A 21343-nucleotide genomic window follows, 5' to 3' on the forward strand; every position below is an offset into this window, starting at 1 on the left:
CCGAACTAACATCCGTGCCCATCTTCCTCTACTTTATACGTGGGACACCTGCCACAGCATGGCTTGCCAAATGGTGCCATGTCCATACCTGGGATCCGAACCGTCGAACCCCAGGCTGCCAAAGCAGAACGTGCACACTTAACTGCTGCGCCACCGGGCCAGCCCTGAAATAAAATGTTCTTTACTTGCTACCTAGTTTTTCCCCTTTAGAGAAAGAGCACAATGGAAAGATTTTCGTGTAAACCACTTTTATCAGACAAGTATAATTCTGCGGAAAATATAATTCCTATTCATGGGAGGATTTCCCTGACCCTGTAGTTTTCAAATTTCCTGAAAATGTCCAAATTTGTATCTCTAGGCCTACTTAGACCATTTCTAATCCTATCAGGTTATTCAAATTTCATCTTTTAAAAAAATATGTTGATATAAATAGAAAAATACATATCTCCAAACCAACAATTACTCAGTAATTGTTGAGATCAACTATAACTTAAAGTTCACCTGATACTGCTCATGTTACTATATAAAAACGTAGTGTTTAAAAGTTTCTAATGCATCCATGAGAACCTTCCAAGTCTTTCCCCACCCCTCTCTGGGCTGTTGCACAGCCATTCTCTCCAATATCCACTAATTGAATGAAATGCTATCCTATCTTCAAGGGCAGTTCACATCTCACCTCCCCAGTTTCTATAGCACACCAGTGGCATCTATATTAGGGGGCTTGTTTCCTATAACAGTTATTTATGTAAGGGTCTGGCTCCTTCACTATTCTGGAGTCTCAGGAATCCCCACCTTATGCTTTCTGGTTCACAGAAGGGGCTCCGTAGGCACACTGCACTGAAGGATATGTATGCTATCTTGCTATGTTCATATAGGGCATACATGTTAGGCAACACCACAGAAAATACCACAGCTGAATAGAGGGAGCAGGAACAAGGTGCTGTTCTGAGGCTCCGCTGAAGGTCCCTGCCCAAACAGAGCTGAGCCTAACTTCCTCTGGTTGGGGTTTGTCCACGGACCTGGCATGTTCGAGATCCTCTGCCCTAATATTGCCAGGACTGAGGCTACAGTGTCACTTCACGCCTCCCTGGTGTGAGGAGTCCAGTCATGGAGGAAAGGGGAACTGACAGGGCAGTCTGATTCTAGGCCAGAGACAGGAAGCTGGTGGGACAGGGGACGCAGAGAGTGACCAAATTCCTTCCACAGGACAGCTGGCAGTAAGAGACAGAGAAGAAAACACTGTGATCCTTAACTGCCATACATGTTCCTGTCTTCTCTGGCTCCTCTCTAGGAAATAACCTGAGGGATATAATTTAAAGGAAGGTTAACTACCAAAATTATCTCCCTGGAATTAGACTAGTAAGAGAGTCGCTGGGGGTTAACCCACAGACTCCCCCACAGCTGGGAAGCAGGAGGTCAGGCATTCCTACCTCACAGAGAAGCTGTTTGATCAATTTGCTTTCCTAACCTTGTTTTTCTAGGGATTCACTTGGGGAATGGGAGTTTTAATGTGGAAAGGGGAACTAGGGAGAATCTGAGGTAATTTTGAGGCATGAAGCACTTCAGTGGAAGGGGAGGTTTGGGTGTGGCGCCACACTGCATGGGGAGGGGACTTAACAACAGATCCACAAAGGTGTGCTGCACTGGGGGCGCCCACGGTGGCTGTGGAGGACACTAGCAGTTGTAGCGCAGGAATGAGGGCTTTGGGTTAGGCAGCCCACCTTAGGAGTGGTGTGACCTTTCCAAGCCTCAGATTTCTCATTTGGTGATTATATGGGTTCTAGTGAGGGTAAGAGATCATATATGCAAATATCTTGTGCAGTAAGTGGTAAGTATTATTTTTGATCCACTTTTCTGTTGTGCCTTAGGTCAACCCTACTCCCTGATCCCAACACTGTGAGAAAGTCATTCCTTGTCCTTCCTAAGTCAAGGGCTGTCAACCTTTCACTCAGGGCTCCTCTGCCTATTACAGTTGGACGAGCTAAGGAAGGATGGGGTCCTGGCACAGGGCCAGTGCCTCTGCTCCCCCGAACCATGGGACAGCCTCTTTCTTGTATCACCTTACCATGCATTTGCTCTCAGGTCAAGGATTGTGCCTGACAAACAGAAAGTATGCTTGAAGGTACTCTGTGAAGTGTGCCAGGTGAGGACTCTGTCCAATGCCCCAGACTCACCTTATCAAACCCTCTGACTCCTCCATGCAGACTGTTGGGCCCGTTGTTAATCGGCAGTTTATACTCCTTCCCATCCAATGTGAATGTTCCTTTGGCAATTCGGTTGGCCACCCTGCCAACCACAGCTCCAAAGTAGGGCTGCTTTTGGAAGTACCCTGCAAGGACATGCGATGACAGCATTTTTTAAAACTTTAAACCAAAGGTTTTGAGGCTCACACTGCTGCCCACCACTCTCTTCTGAGGGAAGCTGTAAGTTGTAACAACATGCGCAAATCCAAGTCCTCATGGAAGCATAGAAAAATGGTGTTCTTTACACATGACCTTTTCTCTTTCCAAAAGTAATTCAGTTCTTTATAAACATTTTTAAGGAACTTTACAAAGCACAAAGAAGAGATTTAAATCATCCTCATCTCATCACTAGAGAGAACCACTGTTAATTTTCTCAAGTACATCCTTCCATCATTTAGTATATGCATATGTGTGCTTTTCTTTTTTTATAAAACTGGGATCTTAGTATACATGCTGCTTTGTAATCTGCTTTTTTTTAGGCCAATCAATTTTCTTAACTGAAAATTATATTTTCTATAGTTTTCAGAGGAATCTTATTCTTCCTTCTCTTTTTATTATTTTTTTGAATCACACAAGTAGTACATGAACATATCCTTTAGAGAGCATTACATAATACACAAGTACATAGAGTAGGCTTGCCAGAGGGAATACAGGATGCCCAGTTAAATCCGAATTTCAGACAAACAATGAATAAATTTTTAGTATATAAGCATGGGACATACTTACACATAAAAAGCATTTGTTTATTTGAAATTCAAATTTAACTGAGCATCCTATATTTTTATTTTGCTAAATCTGACATCCTTAATAAAGCATAAAACATATGAGCCCTCCTCCACCTCTCAACTCCTCTCTTTCCCAGTGATAACCACGGCTAACAGTTTGGCATATACCCTTTCAGTTGTCTTTTTAAAAAATTAACTTCATCCAAGCAAATACACAACTACACAAACACACACATATTCTATATAGAGAATCGTACTATACACACTGGTTTGCAACTTTTCATTTATCAAATGTCTTAAGATCTTTCCATGTGATTACATAGCCATCTACCATATTTCTTTTGACAGCTACATGGCATATTGATGAGCATAAACTCTTGTGGGCTTTTTGGGGGAGGGGGGGTGGCTATAAAAAGCAATGTAGCTAGCGTCCCTGTACTTAGAACTTTGTGCATGGGCATATTACAGTACTTTCCTTCTCTTTAAGCTCCTCTCTGCTATAATCTTTTAGTTTAGACTATAATGGTAGAGATTAAGGTTTGGAGGTAGTTTGTTTTTTGTATTGTGACTAAGATTACTTTCCACTCTATTTTTCACTCAGATGCCCTCAGAATTCCATCCCCCTTTCATATGGAACTCTGTATCCATCGCATCTACTGTGGATCAGGAGAGCATGCAATTCGAGAGTATGAACTCTTTTTCACTATGGCTGTAGGGGCTCTCAGGATACGGACCCTGAAGTGATTAGGTGAGTTACAGGTCACAGGTTCCCATTACTCACCTGGTGGGGCATAGTGGAACATGAATCATTCCCTTCCAGGTCTTCCCTGGTTCACTTCCTCGAGAATCTGCAGGTCCTCAGAGTCCTGCCCACAGACAATCAGGAGCTAACACTTACTGAGCGCTTCCTAAGTCTCAGCCACTTTCTAAGTGTCTTACATTTAACTCATTCCATCCTCAGAATACTCCTACAAGGCAGACAGTACTATTACCCTCATTTTACAGGTGTGGAAACTGAGGAGAGAAAAGTTAACTATCTTGCCCCAAAACACACAGCTAGCTAGTAGCAGAACCAGGATTTGCATCCAGGGAGTCTGGCTCCTGAGTACATGATCTTGAGCATCACATTATTTGGCAAGCACAAGGCTTTCTGATTAATTGACCTTACTACCACCTCCTAGCACAGGCCAGGCTGATCTCTCTACCAGCTCCCACCTCTCTCCCCATCCTCCTCTCTTTCTGAAGCTATAGCTTTAAAACCCCCTACACTCGGGAACCAGAAGGGATCCCAAAGGGCCAAACAACCTTTTCTTGGTTCTACTTCATCTGCTTTTGTTTTTGTTTTTAATAGACTTTATTTTTTAGAGCAGTTTAGGTTCACAGCAAAATTGAGCAGAAGGTGCAGAGATTTCCCATATACCACTTACCCCCACACATGCACAGCCTCTCCCATTATCAACACCGCCCACCAAAGAGGAACTTTTATTATAATTGATGAACCTACATTGATACATCGTTATCACGGACAGCTCATAGTTTACATTAAGGTCACTCTTGGTGTTGTATATTCTATGGGTTTGGACAAATGCATAATGACATGTGTTCACCACTGTAATATCATACAGAGTATTTCCACCGCCCTAAAATCTTCTGTGCTCTGCCTGTTCATCCCTTCCATCCCCCTAGCCCTGGGAACCACTGATCTTTTTATTGTCTCCATCGATTTGCCTTTTCCAGGATGGCATATAGTTGAAACCATACAGTATGTAGCCTTTTCAGATGGGCTTCTCTCCCTCAGTAATATGCATTTGTTTCCTCCCTATCTTTTTGTGGCTTGATAGCTCATTTCTTTTTAGCACTGCATAATATTCCATCATCTGGATATACCACAGTTTATCATCCATTCCCCTACTGAAGGACACCTTGGTTGCCTCTAAGTTTGGCAATTATGAATAAAGCTACTATAAACATCCACGTGCAACTTTTTGTGTGGACGTAAGTTTTTAACTCCTTTGAGTAAATACCAAGGGGTGTGATTGATGGATCATATGGTTAGAGTGCTTATTTTGTAAGAAACTACCAAACTGTGTCCCAACGTGGCTGTACCATTTTGCATTCCGACCAGCAATGATAAGAGTTCCTGTTGCTTCACAGCCTTGTCAGCATCTGGTGTTGTCAGTGTTCTGGATTTTGACCATTCTAATGGGTCTCACTGCTGTTTTAATTTGCATTTCCCTGATGACATATAATGTAGAGAATTCATCTGCTTTTCAAGGCTCGAAAATGTGAAGAAAAGTAAAATTTTTGTTCGAAAATTGTTTAGCTGTATCTATTTTTGACTCCTACCTTGATTCATTCAACAAGGGTACACTGAACCCCTACTCCCTGCCAGCCACATGCTTGGCATTGGGGACAACGACAAATCCAACAGCAAGGCTGCAGCCTCACAGGCTTGCAAGAGTTCCTCAGAAAGGACCACTTTCTGGCAATGGTTAATAAGCCTGCAGAGATAAGAAGCACTTGTCCGTCCTCAGTCTAGATGAAGACTTTTTAAGATTAAACCATAAGGACAGCAGAAACCACTGCTCCCAACTGTCTCTGAAAAACTCTTCAGAACAAATGGATTTTATACTATCTTCATACGTTACTAGTAAGCTTTTATATCAAATCAGAATTACAAACAGGGACAGACCCCAAATTCTGAATAGGACATGATGGAAAAGCCTGTTTTGAAACCCAGAAAATATTGTTTTCCAGGAAAAAGGGCAAAGTTTCTAGGTCAAGCGATGAAGGCTGATTTAATTAATCTAATCAATTGCTGACGTGGGATAAAGGGTAGAGGAAAAGTCTGTGCCTTTTCCAGGGCAAGGCACTGGCCAGAACATATTAATAAATGTTTAACCATGGGGTATGGCCCTTTCCACGTCTCTAACATCCCAAGGATCTCGGCTATGACACCCACCTTCAACAGCCCAAACCTCAGCCAGAGTGTCCTAAACCCTCAGATAAAATTGCTCACTATTCTCAGTGAAAACCTCTCCACTCTGAATGGCTTTCCTTTGGCTTTCTGAGGAAAACAAACATTACTTTAATTGACAAGCTCTTTAAGAAAGCCAAATATTTTATATATTCTTAAATGGCTGCTGGTTGTCCCAGATGAATCTCCACGCCATTTTTGCAGTGTTAACAAAGTGAAATAAAAAGTTCAAGCGGTGTGAGCAAAGATATTTGGTGGCAAAGGAAGAAAAGGAGATAAAAATTATTAATTGTTCACTATAGTCGGACACATCACAGCCGATAGCACATTTAATCATCATTATCCATTTGTTTCAGGTGAGGAAATAAGTCTGGAGAGGTTAAGTAACTTGCCCAAGGTCACACAGCTTTAAGGGACGAAACAGAGACTTAAACCAGGAATCCTCAATGCTCCTACAAGGGCACTCTTGGGCATCTGTAAGATTAAAGTACAGCCTCCAAAGTGGTCCCTTTTCCTCCACCCCCTCTTATGAACTCAGCTTTTCTAAAAGCACTAAGTTTATTTTTTCCATAATGGCTCTCATGCCAGTAATAGCTGGGTGTTGGTGGCAACTGGGGGGAAGATGAAGGGGAAAGAGTCGTATTGATTGTATGGGTAGGTTGTTTATACCTGTGGCTTATAAGCAACTGTTCTCATCACAGTTTTGAAAGAAGTCATGATGCCTACAGATGGGACATGCAGATGAAAAACATTTAAAAATATTTTAAATACACAAAGTGGCAGAAAAACTCACAGGAGGCATTACTGCTTTCTCCGGCCTGTAACTAAAAGATCCGTGTGATTTACCTCTTAGAATTCACCAGAAGAAAGATCTCATTTTCCCAGGGAGAAATTGAACCATTCTGACCTCCGGCCATGGCTACGATCCAAGCTGTTTATATAATCTCTCTGGGAAACTGGAGATAGTTCACGTCTAACCTAGCAGGTACAAAAAGGACCATGTCTCATGGAATTATCCACGCTCAGCTGTTCCCTGTGGCTCACAACATTTTTGGGACATGGTAATGTCAAGATAACATCTTCCTCTGTCACATCTTATTGCTTTAGATTATTTGTCTCAGTTTGTTTATACAATACTTACATATTCAGAATTCTAGAAGACTATACAGTAAAAATTGTCTCCTTCGTATCCCTCTACCCCAGCCACTTGGAGCCCTTTCTTAAAGACAACCACTGTTGTCAATTGCTTACCACGGGGTTTAACATACGAGAATTGAATAAAATAGTAGCAGGGCACCATTTCACACTATTCTGATTGAGACAATTAAGCTTCCTCTTATCACATGTATGAAGTCGTCTGTATTTTTGGCAATAAAGAAATCTACAAAAAACTGAAAGACAGGGGCCAGCCCAGTGGCATGGTGGTTAAGTTCGCGTGCTCTGCCTTGATGGCCTGGGGTTCACAGGTTCAGATCCTGGACGTGGACCTACACATCACTCATCAAGCCATGCTGTGGCAGCATCCTACATACAAAATAGAGGAAGACTGGCACAGATGTTAGTTCAGGGACAATCTTCCTCAAACAAAAAGAGGAAGATTGGCAACAAATGTTAGCTCAGGGTCAATATTCCTCACCAAAGAAAACCCAAAAACAAAACTGGAAAGATAGGGCCTTAAAAAGGGAACAAGGGGCCACTTGCAAGAACCTCAAAGACAGCTGAACATATTAGAAAGCGTTACTTGATATTCTGAGGGCTTTTTTTCAACTTCTCTTTTGAAAACAGCTTGCTTTTCTTTTAAAGTAAATAATTAAATTCTCTAAATTAGTATAAGAATGAAAATATGTATCTTGACCCAGCACCTGGAATATTTTAGATGCTTTGATTCAGCCTGGCATTTTGTGAAGCCTGTGATGCATCCTGGTAAGAAAATGCTACTTAACTTTGTCAAGAGATGTTAATAACATGCAGGGCAATACAATACAAGGTAGATCATTGTAATATCATGGGACGTATTTTATTTTCTCTCTTTGAAGAATATTTGGGGATAATTCTTTCACTCACACTTCCACAAGTCATAGACTCAGAAACGATTGTATTAATGCCCTCACAAAATTGACACTTTTGTGCCTATTAAGAAACTAGTGCTTCCCACGTGCCATGCCATCATGGCACACGTTTCATACGATGACTTGTGCTTTAGATCCATGTGACTCTTACATCAGAACCAAAAATAATAACAAGTGAGTGAGTGTGCAGGGGGGAGACAGTTATCTCCTGCATGGTGATAAGGCAGAGATGGAGATAGGGTGATTAAAGCAGGTGCTCACAGCATATCATCTCTGATGTTTTACTGGCTCCAGAATTCTAGGCCATATATCCAATTCTCCTTTGAGTCCACTGGGCAATTTTGTATCAGGCAAACAATTTCTTTGTAATTCTGTTTCAGCCTAGAAAATGGTTATGCTACTAACAGGGAGAGGTGACTTAGAAAAATGATTCTAAAGAATTCTTTTTTGTCACTTGTCAATCACCTTGCCTTCTGACTTTGAAGACAGAAGATATGAACTCCACCCCCAGAAGTCTGAGGGGATGTGGAGAGGAAGGGGAAATGGAGGTGACTTTCCCCACATCACTGCACCTTCCTACCAGTGAGGCTTCTGTATTAGACTCTCTTAAGTTACCAAAGAAATTCTGCAGAAGACTACCCACTTCTCCAAGCCAAGCTGTGGAGGCTCCAAGGCAGATAAAGACAACCAGAAGGCAAGGAATAGGTTCCTTGGGAATAGTCTTATACTAACACTTTTTTTTGCTGAGGAAGATTAGCCCTGAGCCAACATTTGTGCCAGTCTTCCTCTACTTTATCTATGGCTTGCCACAACAACATGGCTGATGAGTGGTGAGTTCCCCACGGGGGATTCCCAACCCGTGAACCCGGGGCGGGAGTACGCTGAACTTAACCACTACAGCATGGGGCCAGCCGCTACTAATACATTTTGTTAAGGACACAGGGAGCAAAGTTCAGTCTCCTAAGGGAAAACCGATACTCTCAGTTTTCTGTTAACCTCCAACCATGAGCCATGTTACACATCTAAAGAACCAAACACAAAGATACACCCAAAGGAAAACCTCAAACCTCCCCTCTAGCAGACTCTGTCTATGCCCCTACCACACCAAGCAGAGGGTATTAATTCTCAGTTTCCCTTTGCCAACTTACTTCAGACATCATTTTCTGTCTAGCTACATGGTAGTGCCAAGAGATAGCTAGGTACATTTTCCTTTGCTGCGATCAAACTGCAATTGTAATTACTTATTTATGCAATTATTTGGCTAACATCTAATCCCCCCAGCTAATCTGCAAGCTCCATGAGGGTGGGGACCTTGTCTGCGTCATTGAAGGAGATAATGGAATTAACAGTTTTTGAATGCATGAATTTATGAACTTAATTGCCCACGGATTCTGAGAGAGTAAAAGTCCACCCTAGTTAGGAGTTCTCACTCACAGCCAAGGAGTTGGTCTTCTGCTTTCCGTTCAGCACGTGGTTATCGAGCAGCCAAAGGGTGCAGGGCACTCTACCCCACAGACCAAAGCGGATAAGCTGTCTACACCCACTGAGCCTACTATGGAGAATTTCTGAGACAACCAGACCTCAAAAAGAATCTGATAAGGAAAAACGAAGTAGAAGACAGACGTCTTTGAGTTTCCTTCTCCAGAAAGGGCACGAAGGAAGAGCTGGCAGCCACACCCCCTTCAGCTTGTTTTTTCCTTTACAGCCTCACAAAGATCAGGCAGTTCAAAGATCGCTCCAGGATTGCTGGAGTTTTATCTGACCCTCAAGTGACTTTTTAAATTAATTGAAGTGAAGCCTGAATGGATAACCAGAGGCCAAGTCTTATAGCTGTTTCCATTCATTTCGTCTTTTTCCAAGCACTGGATTGCAACACACTGAGTTAGCCGGATCCAAGCGCTGCTAGTCACAAGCTCGGACTTCCCCCCGGTCGCATCACCGCGAGCAGCCCGATCAGGGGCGTGTGCCGGGTGGGCCTGGGGCCAGCCCACAGCCCGGGGCAGAGTTCAACCCACCTTCCAACTCTGCAAAGCCGAGCACCACATCGGAGGCTCTGCCCTGCCTGTCTTTGACCTCCAGGGCCGTGATGGTGCAGCCCCAGGAGATGATGTCCACTTTCAGCAGGTCGGACTGCAGCTGGAACTTCTCCACTGTCCCTGCCCCCAAGGGCAGGTCTCCAAACACTGCTCTCGTCACCGAAACCATGGGGAAAGCTCGGGGTGTGCTGCTGTTCCAGGCCCTTGGAACTTCTGCCGCCAAACCTGGGGCGACAGAAGTTTCCTGGAAAAGAGGCGGGACACGGCTTAGACTCCTCCCCTTCCTTGCGAGGATTAGGAGAGTGACCACTCCTGCAAAAAATATCCTCTGTGGCCTTTCTAAACCATTCCTGCGCCTGAGGGTGACGGGAAGGCAAAATTTCCAGCCTGGCTTGCAGTTCTTTTCTTTAGCTAACCCTGGCTGCATTGCATGTTGGGTATGGTAGTCTTTGGAAGGTGAAATTGCATTTTGGGGCCTGTAGTCTTTCTAGACCCAAGTCCTGAATCTGCAGGATTCTACCCTGTTCTCTGGCGCGTGGTTCTCAGCATGCAATGAGCTGTTCATTAATGTTGGTGGCTGACTTTCAAATAAAATGTTGGAAAATGCAGAGAGCAGAATTAGGGACAATGAAATGGATCTTGGGGAGAAATTCTGGTTTTTAGTTAACTCTTTGACCCGGAGGGAAAAGAAGTACAGAGGCAGTTTTGAGAAGAGGTAAATAATTGCAGCCTTCTCTGCACACTGACTGAAGATCCGTCCTGTTTGTCCCACACAGGGAAGCTCTGCACAGGTTTCTGCAGGAGCCACTGCCCAGAGGCTCTCCTGACTGCAAGCTGGAGCGGCAGCCCAGACAGGTCAGCTGTAGACCCATCAGGGCCTAGTTATAGGGGGGTGACCAGAGACAGCCTCTGACTTTCTTTTCTTCAGGGGATTGGGAAAGGGCCTCAGGTATCTAGCCCTTGTTCCTGCAGTCCAAAGTTTCTTTAAGAAGAGATTAAAGGAGGCACTGGCCCGGTGGCTGAGTGGTTAAAGTTCTGCGTGCTCTGCTTTGGCGACCAGGGGTTCGAGTGTTTGGATCCTGGGCGCAGACCCTCTCCACTCATCAGCCATGCTGTGGAGGCATCCCCCACACAAAAAATAGAGGAAGATTGGCTCAGGGCTAATCTTCCTCAAGCAAAAAAAAGGAAGATTGGCAATGGATGTTAAGTAAGCTCAGGGTGAATATTCCTCACCAAAAAAAGAAAAAAAGAAAGGATTAAAGGAACAAATATTTACTAAGGTCCTTGTAACTGTTAGGTACTATGCTTTTATTGTCTCCTTTCACAAGGAACAAAAGGCTTTAAGTACATACTCTCGGGAGAAGAAAGACACCGAGGTCATTGAGACGTTAGTGTGCCCCAGAATTATCTGAAGAGGTTTTAAAATGCATATTCCCAGGCCCATCCCTGGAATTTCTGATTCTGTGAGTCTGGGGTGAGACTCATGAATCTCCATTTTTCACAGGTTCCCTGGGTTATTCTAATGCAGATGATCTAGGACCAGACTGAGAAATATTGCTTTAAGTTTCAATCACTAATCTCAGATTTTTTCCCCCTGAAATAGGCTCTGAAGGCAGAGGACTAAGATAGAGCTACTAAAGGACTTCATAGGATGTCAGATAAAACACAGGAGCCTGTGTATTTCTTCGCTAAATCTGGCCACTCTAGACAGCACTGGGCCTAGGAAGGGGGAGGATGCTGGAAGCCTGAAGACCTGTTTTACTCGGCCATCTGCATACTCGTCCCGTCTTTGCTTGATGTTGCTTTTGGTTTGGTTTCTAACTACTTCACAGGGGATCCGACTAGACTGTGGTGAGCGCCGAAACACATCTATGATTAGAAAATGAGGAGAATTGGGATCATGTTCCTGGAATCAGATGCTAATGAAACATAATAGCCGTCTCTCAGCCCTTTCTGCCTGTACAGCTTGAGGGAATATTTAGCATTCTTGTCACAAAGCCTCAATTCTCATTCACGAATTCTGATAGCAAAGGAAAAAGAGAGCTTGCAACAGGCTTCAGTGAAGCATAGCATATAATAACAAAAAGACCCAAACAAGTCAAATTACAGAGTGCACCACACTCACACAATGACGGATAGGCACTCTCGTGTGCTGCCTCATCAGAAATTCTCATAAACTCTGCAACTCTCCTCAGCCCACTTAACATTTATGGCTGATTCATACACAAGCCCTTTCGGCAGGGCTGTGTTAGCAAGGATATCTTAGAATCTCTTCTGTGAGCAGGAAGACTGCATTTTCTTTTCTCAGCTGCCAGTTCTCAATGTTCTGCCAAGCTCATGTTGTCACAGAAAGAAATAAATGCATTTGAACAGCCAAAGCCAAGTGTCACTAGGGGAGGTCTTGTGGCTCGGCTTGGTAGAAAATGAAACATACCATGACGTCTCCCTAAGATGTTCACTTGATTTCATTTTCCTTTCTCTTTGAAGCATAGAGAAAATAGGTCCCAAATAGGACTACCTTGTGTTAAGTCAAGCCGTCTGGCACAAACTTTGATTTTCCTTATAAAAATATCCCATTTTCCTAGTCCTGCAGTGATGCTCTAAAGGAATATTTGTGCACTTAAAAAAAAGAAGCAGCAGCAGTCTAAATCTAAGGAAATACTGTCCATCCCCAAGGTTGGATTAGATCAGAAGAAAGGTAGTAATCTTGAAAATGAAGCATTGTGGAATTGTAGGAGGTATTTGTTTTTATTTTGAAGATGGGGCAAGGGTGAAGTTATGAAGTAAAGGAAGCAGGAATTGTGACAGTTAGGTCAGAAAGGAGTTATCTAAAGTGAAAATCTTTTCTTTCAACCAGAGAGCGAGGTATCAGGGCGGACAGGTGGAGGTCTATTCCTCATCTCAGCTGGAGTTAGTCCCCAAAGCTGAGTGCTTGGGGAGCCAGGAATGAGGAAATCTGAGCCCTTGGATGCTGCGCCCCACCTCCTGATTCCACATCGAAACTGCACGGGTGCTGGTCCTGGGCCCCGTCAGACCCTGGGCCCGTGAAGATGGCTCCAAACCCTTAAGCTATTGACACCTGCTATGCAGAGGACACTCCCTGAGATATAGCAATAAAACCAACTCACAAAACCTCACAGTTTGTCAATAGAGATGTAGAATAGATTCTCTTCAGACAAGCTGATATATTACCACCCTCGTTCTTTTTCTCATTGCTCTGAACACCAACAGTGTATATTGTCAGGTCTCTTCATGGGGCACTCAGTGTATACCATCTTAGATCATTCCTTATCTTTCCATGAGTACATTTTGTTGTTGTTATTGTTTACTCAACTGTTGGCTCCCTGACTCAATATTTTGACAGCCATATTTTTTGTAACCCAAACAATATTATGGTTGATTTCAGATGAAAACTACTTGTATCTGAAAGCCAGGGATACCTGGGAGAATCCCCGCCAGTTCATGAGAGGTAGAATTCTTCGCAGTTCACTGCAACTCTATTTCATCAACAGTTTTGGAGCAGTTGCTGGGGAAGGCATTAGGGGGGCAGGTGAGAAGTTGTTGAGGAAGATGGATGAAATTTTGCTGTGTGACATGTTGTTCATTCATCAAATATTCAATGAGGATGTGCCGGGCACTGTGCTAAGTGCTAGTTGTACATCGATAGGTAAAACATGATCCTTGCCTTCAAAGAGTCTATAGTCTAATGTGATACAACGTTCGTCTCTCCTCCATAAAAACTTCAGTAAAGGGGGGCTGGCCCTGTGGCCAAGTGATTAAGTTTCCACGCTTTGCTCCAGGTGGCACAGAGTTTGCTGGTTTGGATCCTGGGTGTGCACCTGTGCACGGCTCTTCAAGGCTGTGCTGTGGTGGGATCCCACATAGAAGAACTGGAATGACTTACAGGTAGGATATACAACAATGTACTGGGGCTTTGGGGAGAAAAAAATTTTAAAACTTCAGGAAAATCTTCAAAATGTATTGCTAATCAAATGCTGGATGAAACAAAGCGCTGGGACCGGCTTCAAGGTAGTCATAATTTCAGGGCTGCCCAAAGATGATCAGCCATATTGGGATTACTGTAGAATTCCCTAGCACCAAGCACAGTAACTGGCAAATTTAGATGCTCAATAAATAATTATTGAACGAATACATGACATATTCATACACACAATGTTGTGGTGGAGAATTGGCTCTGGTGTCAGAAGACCCACGTTCAAGAGCCACCAGAATTTACTGGCTGGGCAATTTGTTCAATCACACCTCAGTTTCCCCATCTATACAGTGGGAATAATATCACATTGTTTGCCCATCAATTAATATTAATTGATTGTTAGTAAAGATAAAGTGCTAAAAATTTACTGGGCACCATGATAAACACCCCTATGAGTCAGGCACCGTTATCTGATACAGAAATTCAGACAGAGAGGTTAAGCAACTTGTTCCAGGTCACATGGTTAGTAAGTCAGGAAACCAAGATTTGATCCTAGACAGCATGACTGCAGAGATAGGAGCATTTAACCACTTCCTTATACGCAGCCTAGTATTGTGCTCAACTGAGAACAGGAATTCCAAAGCACTCTGTAGATTTTAGCACCTTACACTAATGCAAAGTGTTTATCTTCTCATTTTTATGATAATTACAAGTTTCAAAAAATCAGTTTCTGGAATTAGGTCATTGCATTCACTTACAATAGGAAGAAGGGCGCAAGAAGACCTTGGCACCCACAGACCCTGGAAACAAGGTACTCATCACCCCTGGATCTATTATGTATTTATTTGTTTATTTGTTCTTACGTTTTCTGCCAAGAAAATGGAAGCTCCAGGAGAGATGGAACTTTCACTGCTGTTTCCCAGTACCTACAACGTATTAGTAGGTCACTAAAAAATATTTATTGAATGAATGTCTGAATGCTAGAAAGGATGTGAAACATCTCTCCTACAAAGCTGGTGAAAGTCTCAATTGATAAAACTACTCTGGAGGACAGCTCATCAATACCTAATAAAGTCAAATTGCACATAACTCAGTAATGGCCCATGACTCAGCAATTCCATTCCTTGGAATATACTCTAGACGTTCTTTTGCATATGGGCATAAGAATATTTATAGCAGCATTAGGTGTATGAGTAAAAATTTGGAAACAACCTAAGGTCCCTCAATTGAAAAATGGGTAAAAAATTTGTGGTATATCTATGTAATGGAATATGACATGACAGGAAAATGAATATACTAGGGCTTCGCAGGTCCTCAGGCTGAATTTCATAATTATAATGTTAAGGGAGAAAAAAGCAGCAGCAGAAGGAGGCAGCTATATCATTTATATCCAATACAAAAAACTGCAAAACAGGCTAGATGTCCCTGAATTTAAGCCATTAGTCCAGAGTCATTTCACTTGGTAAGTTGTAGAGCTAAGATTTGAACCCAGGGCACTTTCCACTACATTATTGTGCCGCTGGTAAAAATTGATAATCACATATGTATTAGACTCCCATAATGCTCTGGAAACCTAGTCGATTGATCTTTCCTTAGTTTGAGTCAGCAGTGGTGCCAAGGGAGTGGCTTGGTGATGGTGGGGGGTGTCTTTTCTTCCCCACTTTCTTTGATATGAATAACCAGTTTTATGCAAAGCAGCTTCAAAAAATTCCCTCATCTGTTCTCTCTGACTTGATTGTGGCACCCATTTATAGAAATTCTGGAGCGACAACTGGCCTGCACACATTCTTTGCTTTTATATAGACTAGATAGTACTTCTAGGTGTCGTTTGTGACAGTAATACGGCCAAGAGTCAGAATTCTTTTATTTCTGGAAGGTGTAAACCAACTCAAACTTGGCTTAGGCAAAAAAGGAAATTTATTGGCTCACATAGTGAAACGTCCAAGGATGGTGCTACCTTCAGGCATGGCTAGATCTGGGCTAAAACGATGTCAGTAGGACTTGGTGTTTCTCTTCCCCTTGGTTCTGTTTTCCACTGTGTGGGCCCTATTTTCAGGACTGCTCTTTTTACCTATGATTTCTAGCATCCCCAGGGTTATGTTCTCCTACGATAGCAATCTTAGTATGAAGCAAGCATCACATTCCCAGTAGTATCAGCAGAAGTCCCAGTATTGAATCTCAGTTGGTCACGTGTCTTCTGAACCAATTACCTGGCGCTTGGTAGGCTAGAGTCAGCCTCATCCAACAATAAGGATTGGAAGAGTGAGGAGGGTTGTTTCCCCAAGGGAACATCTGATGCTATTCCCAAAGAAAGAATGGATGCTGATCAGGCCAAAGAGGGTAGTGACAAACAAAAATTGTAGTGGAACTAATTTCAATATAGTGTTGGAAGTTGGAAATAAGAAATAACTGAACAGGGAATTCTTGTAGAGAGATGAAGCATTTAGAATATTTTGACACATCAGAATACCTGTGTTTCACAAAGGGCTTTCAACATTTTGTCACTGGTTCGGTAGCAGGTTTTGCCACATCCTCACTTCTATTCTTGTTTGTCTACTTTGGTCTCTTGACTAATGTGGTAGTGATGCAAACTTGCTTGAACCTTTCTCAACATTTTCAATTACCCTGCTGTTTTTCAAAGGACAAGTGCTGCCAACATTCTAGAAAGAATATTAGCTCAGATCCAGCATAGCCCGAAGCAGATTCATCCTTCCCTTGCCTGAGGATAAAGCAGATAAGGGAACTGTTCTCTAAGTTTATCTGGACTTCAATCCTCATAACATGGAATCTTATGTCAAAAAGCATGGGTGAATATAATTCTTGGCAGGAAGTAACATTCAAGCAACATTTAAAAATTATCTTACTCAAACAAGTGGTGAGAATTTGCTCTCATGGTTTTGCCAGCCTGATTTGGTAACCTTTGATTCAGTCCCTTCCATATTTGCTAACCACAGGAACCAGTCATAGTGTGATCTTCTTAATTCCTACCTGAGACTTGTTCAAGTCCCAAGTAGCACACGTTTATCACTCTTATAATTTCTTGTTTTTGAATGGATTATATTTGGCTCAGCTTGAATGGTAAATTTTTGACAAGATGTAATAAGCATGTGTTGTGTTTTTTTCTTTTGCCAAATCAGACCTTTGAAAAGTTACTCTTTGATTAGTTAAGATTGGGTTTGGCTGCCTGTAACAGAGATCTAAAATAACAGTGGCTTAAGAGAGATACAAGGTGATTTCTTTCTTAAAAACAGTCGAGAGGTAGGTATTTCAGGTTCTGGGATTTTACCCTGCTTGCAAGCTAATAAATTACTGTTTCACGGATACCAGCTGAAGACACAATATTCCTGGGTCTGAGACAAAGGATTTTATTACGCACAGCATAGCAAGCAGCATGCACATCATATTGGTGCTGGTTCCCCATGCCCCCCAAGACCCATGGAGGTAGGAGGGACCAAGATGGACAATCTACACACAGTGGGATTGTATTACAACTGGAATCTATCATTTTTATAGAGAGTTGTAATCAAGCCTGCTCTTTGTCTGGGAAAAGTTGTTACCTCATCCCTTAAGCCTGCTCACTGAAAACTCAACCTTGAGAAACGGTCAGCTAAAGGTAGTCAAGGCCTCGCATTCTTGACATACCTAAAAAGTATGTTCAGGGATGCTCGGGGCCCTGGTGGATTGTGTCTCTCAAGTAGTCCAAGGTTAGTATGGCAGTCCTGTTCAATGTGGTCATCTGAGACCTAGGCTCCCTCTAACTTGTTCTTCACCATCTGTAGGGTATGGCCTAAAGTCAACTTGCTCAAGCAGGTATGTCACCATGTCCACATTTAGAGCAGCAACATGGAGGAGAGGAGTCAGGGGGAGGGAATGTTGGAGAAGGGGCAGGCTCCCTCCTTTTAAGGACACATCCTGAAAGTTGTACACGTTACTTCTCCTCGTATCCTTTTGGTCAGAACTTATTCACATAATCACATCAAAATCAGAGTAGGTTGGGAAATGTATAATCTTTATTCTAGGGGTTCTATTAATATAATATCAAGAAGAAGACATTGGAGCATAAGTAGCACTCTGCCACATTCTTTACTAAAAGTTGATAGTATTTCAAAAAATACTTTCCAGGGAGGGTTGCTATTAGCCACCTTTTTCCTCCCATCCTTTGTACATAATGAGAATCTGAGTTGGTGGCTTGGATGTGTACTGGTCGCAGCCAGGTATCTATGAGCACACACCTGGGATGGGACTACAGGGATCAGACACACTTCATGCACTGCCCAAGGTGAGAATACAAAGGAGTCAGATGATTTCCAGGGATCTGGAAGAAAATAGGGATTTTACCCAAGATGATGGTGCATTTGTGAGTGTGGAGCAAGAGACTCCAAAGATCAAAGTGTCAAGGTCTGAAAGAGCTCTAGTTGCAGAGGTTCATTATGCCCAGAGGATGGGTTGTGCAAGATGGGAACCGTGTTGATAGTGATGGATTTTTCATTGGAGGAAGAGCCAAGCCACACAGCATTTCCCCCCAACCCTCACAGAACTGGTTCCCAAGAAAGACATGGAGAACCCCATGTCAATCAGCCCAGGACATGGGCTATTTGTGTCTTGGAACAAGTGACTCAGCCAGAGTTGGACGGAGGTGCTCCTAGGGGCCAGTGTTGACCAGTATAGTTACAGCAAGGAATTTTCTGGGAACAAGTGACTGGGAGCTGCCTGGGGTGCTATCCCCATAGTGCCTATCTGAGGTTCCTGGGGTTGGCCTTGCAGCTGGTCAGTGCTTTGCACTAGTTAATCGTAGCTGCAGTGCAGCCCTCTACTCCCAGGGAAGTTTCTCCTTCATGGATGACTTGAGCCTCTGCTCAAAGTGGAAGCTCTTGGCTGGTTCATTCCTCTTGGACTTTTATAGTACATTGGGCTTCAGCCATGTCCCTTGATTTTGTGCCATCTCCTACCAAATTGACCATATCTCCCTCCATGCACGTGGGTGAGACAATCACTGACAAGGTTAATTTTGTCCTGAACAGGATCCTAGCAGAGGAAGTCCTTGTCAAAAGTCACTGCATATTTAAAAAAAGACTAAGAATGAGGCCTCTTTGAATGATTTCAGGTATGCCAGCAGGTATACTAAGATGGGTGGTATTGATTGATAAAACTGTGTGGCTTCTCTTGAGGGGGGGGGAAGGAAGATAAGGAAGGGAGAGGATAGGATAGCATTTTAACAAATGCTGGGACAACAGCGCAGCTGGGACCTCAGGCAGGATAGAAAGGCTTATCAACAAAGTCTTTGCCTGGGGCACATTCTAGTCAGTTTATTGCAGTAACTTTTAGGCATGAGGAAAGGCTAACTACCGACAAATAGCCAAAAGGAACTAAGGCAAAGAATCCAGCTGGATGGAGGAGGTCTGGCAGACACTATATCACTAGGCTCAAAAGGTTAAGAGGCAGCTCGGGTGGGGTCCAGCCAGAATCAAGGTGGTCAGCGAATCCAGAAGATGATTTCAGCAAATGGACTTACACCCTATTTTAGAGCAAGCCCTTTGCTCCCTGGCTTGTTGGAGACTGTCCACTGGCTGTGGTGTGGATTACAGTCGGAGGGTTAGGGGCTTGTAGGCAAATTCTGCCCTCCCTTGGGTAGACTTGCACAGGGAAAATTTTAGCCCCACTCTACTCCTCTTCAAAAAGGTAGCACTGAATTTAGGTCAGAGAATTGCAGCAGAATTGGCTGTTTCTTCTGGGCTTAACCACATTCTATAAAGAAGTGTGGTTGTACCAGGGCCATGTGAAGTCAGGAGGAGACAAAATGTGACAGGTCCCCTGTGCAGTTTTTTCTGACACCTCTTCTGACACTAACTGTGTGTTGTTTTTATGCATATCAACCAATTCTATGATTCCCAATTGAGTGCTCAACAATTCAATTGAACTCTGACACTTTCTACCTCGAGTTAGGGTCAGCTCTAACGAGTTGACGGGCTCGGTCCCACAAGGCGGTCCCTACTTCAGACACCAGCTGCAAATGGGGGGCCCAGGCTACAAACACTTCTGCCCAGCTGACTACAAATTTGGGAGTTCCCATGAGCTCCCTTCAGGTTTGATAATTTGCTAGAATGATTCACAGAACTCAGGAAAACACTTTACTTACATTTACTGGTTCATTGTAAAGGATATAATTCAGGAACAACCAAATGGAAGAGATGCACAGGGCAAGTTATGGGGGATGGTGGTGGGGGGTGGGTATTGGCATGGAGCTTCCATGCTCTTTCTCATCATGCCATCTTCCCAGCTTAAGAACGTGTTCACCAACGTGGAAGCTCACTGAACTCGTCCTTTAGGGGTTTTTATCACGGTTTCATTAAGCGAGCATGATTAATTAAATCATTGGCCATTGGTGATTGAACTCAATCTCCACTCTCCTCCCCTCCCAGAGGTCAGGGGATGGGGCTGAAAGTTCTAATTCTCTAATTACTTGGTTGGTTTTTCTGATGACCAGTCTCTGCCCTGAAGCCCTCCCAAGGGTTATCTTATCAGCACAAGACTGCTCTTATCATCCAAGACAGTCATCACTTAAGAGATTCCAAGGGTTCGGGGAGCTCTGTGCCAGGAACTGGAGACAAAGATCAAATATTTTTTATTATGCCACAGCCCTCTACTAGGCCCCACCACCCACTCTGTCTTCAGACAATAACCAGGTCAAGGAAAAGGAAGGAAGAACTTCCAGATAGGGCAGTAGTTCTCAAACATTGGTATACGCTAGAATATTCTGGGGACCTTAATAAAAATGTAGATTCCTGGGTCTGATTCTCAGGGACTCAGTGACTCTCGATCACTGAGGAAGGGACCTGGGGATATTTTTAATAAACTCCCTAAATGATTTCCATGCTCACCGAAGTTTGAGAAGCATGGAAGTAAGCACTTCCTTGAGTCTCTGCCGCCCCCAATACCACGGCTTTCCAGCAGCATGTCCAGTCGTGCCCTGAGGGAAGAGCCCCAGGTCTGACTGCTGGTCACACTCTTCCCCTGCCTTAAGGACAAAGAAGAGTCAACTGAGTACAGAGGACTCCTAAGCGAAGCAGATCTTTAGGGTCGCGGAGACTCTGCCTCAGGTTGGAATCAGAAACTCAGAAAAAGGAATCAGAATCAACATTAGTCAGTGTCTGCTGTGTGTCAGGAGATGTGCGTTTTAGGCCTATTTATGTGGTTTATCTGTGAGGGAGGTATAATTTCATGGCTGAGAAAACTGAGACTCAGAGAAGACTGAGGCCGAGGAGGCACAGCTGGTATTTAAACTCGGGCTTCCCCGGCTCCAATACCCAACTCAAAATGGTGAGTAGTTAAAAGGGAACATGTCGAACGGGTGTGAGTTGG

General features: G+C 43.4%; 1 protein-coding gene and 1 long non-coding RNA gene across 2 annotated transcripts in view; one reads left to right on the top strand and one right to left on the bottom strand.

The window, feature by feature from the left end:
• Positions 1-10477, bottom strand: part of GALM (galactose mutarotase) — a 52349-nt gene extending 41872 nt beyond the window's left edge. Inside the window, exons 1-2 of the mRNA XM_014832932.3 lie at positions 10030-10477; positions 2175-2329 (exon numbers count right to left, since the gene is read on the bottom strand). Of these exons, the coding sequence (XP_014688418.3) occupies positions 2175-2329; positions 10030-10477 (603 nt within the window). The remainder of the gene's footprint in view (positions 1-2174; positions 2330-10029) is intronic.
• Positions 3602-11781, top strand: LOC123286534 (uncharacterized). Its single transcript, XR_006528997.2, has 3 exons — positions 3602-3716; positions 10827-10905; positions 11654-11781. It is a non-coding gene; the product is annotated as an uncharacterized lncRNA (long non-coding RNA).
• The last annotated feature ends 9562 nt before the right edge of the window (positions 11782-21343 follow it).

This window comes from Equus asinus, chromosome 6 (assembly GCF_041296235.1).
Source record: "Equus asinus isolate D_3611 breed Donkey chromosome 6, EquAss-T2T_v2, whole genome shotgun sequence".
In the NCBI taxonomy this organism is placed as follows: Eukaryota; Metazoa; Chordata; class Mammalia; order Perissodactyla; family Equidae; genus Equus; species Equus asinus.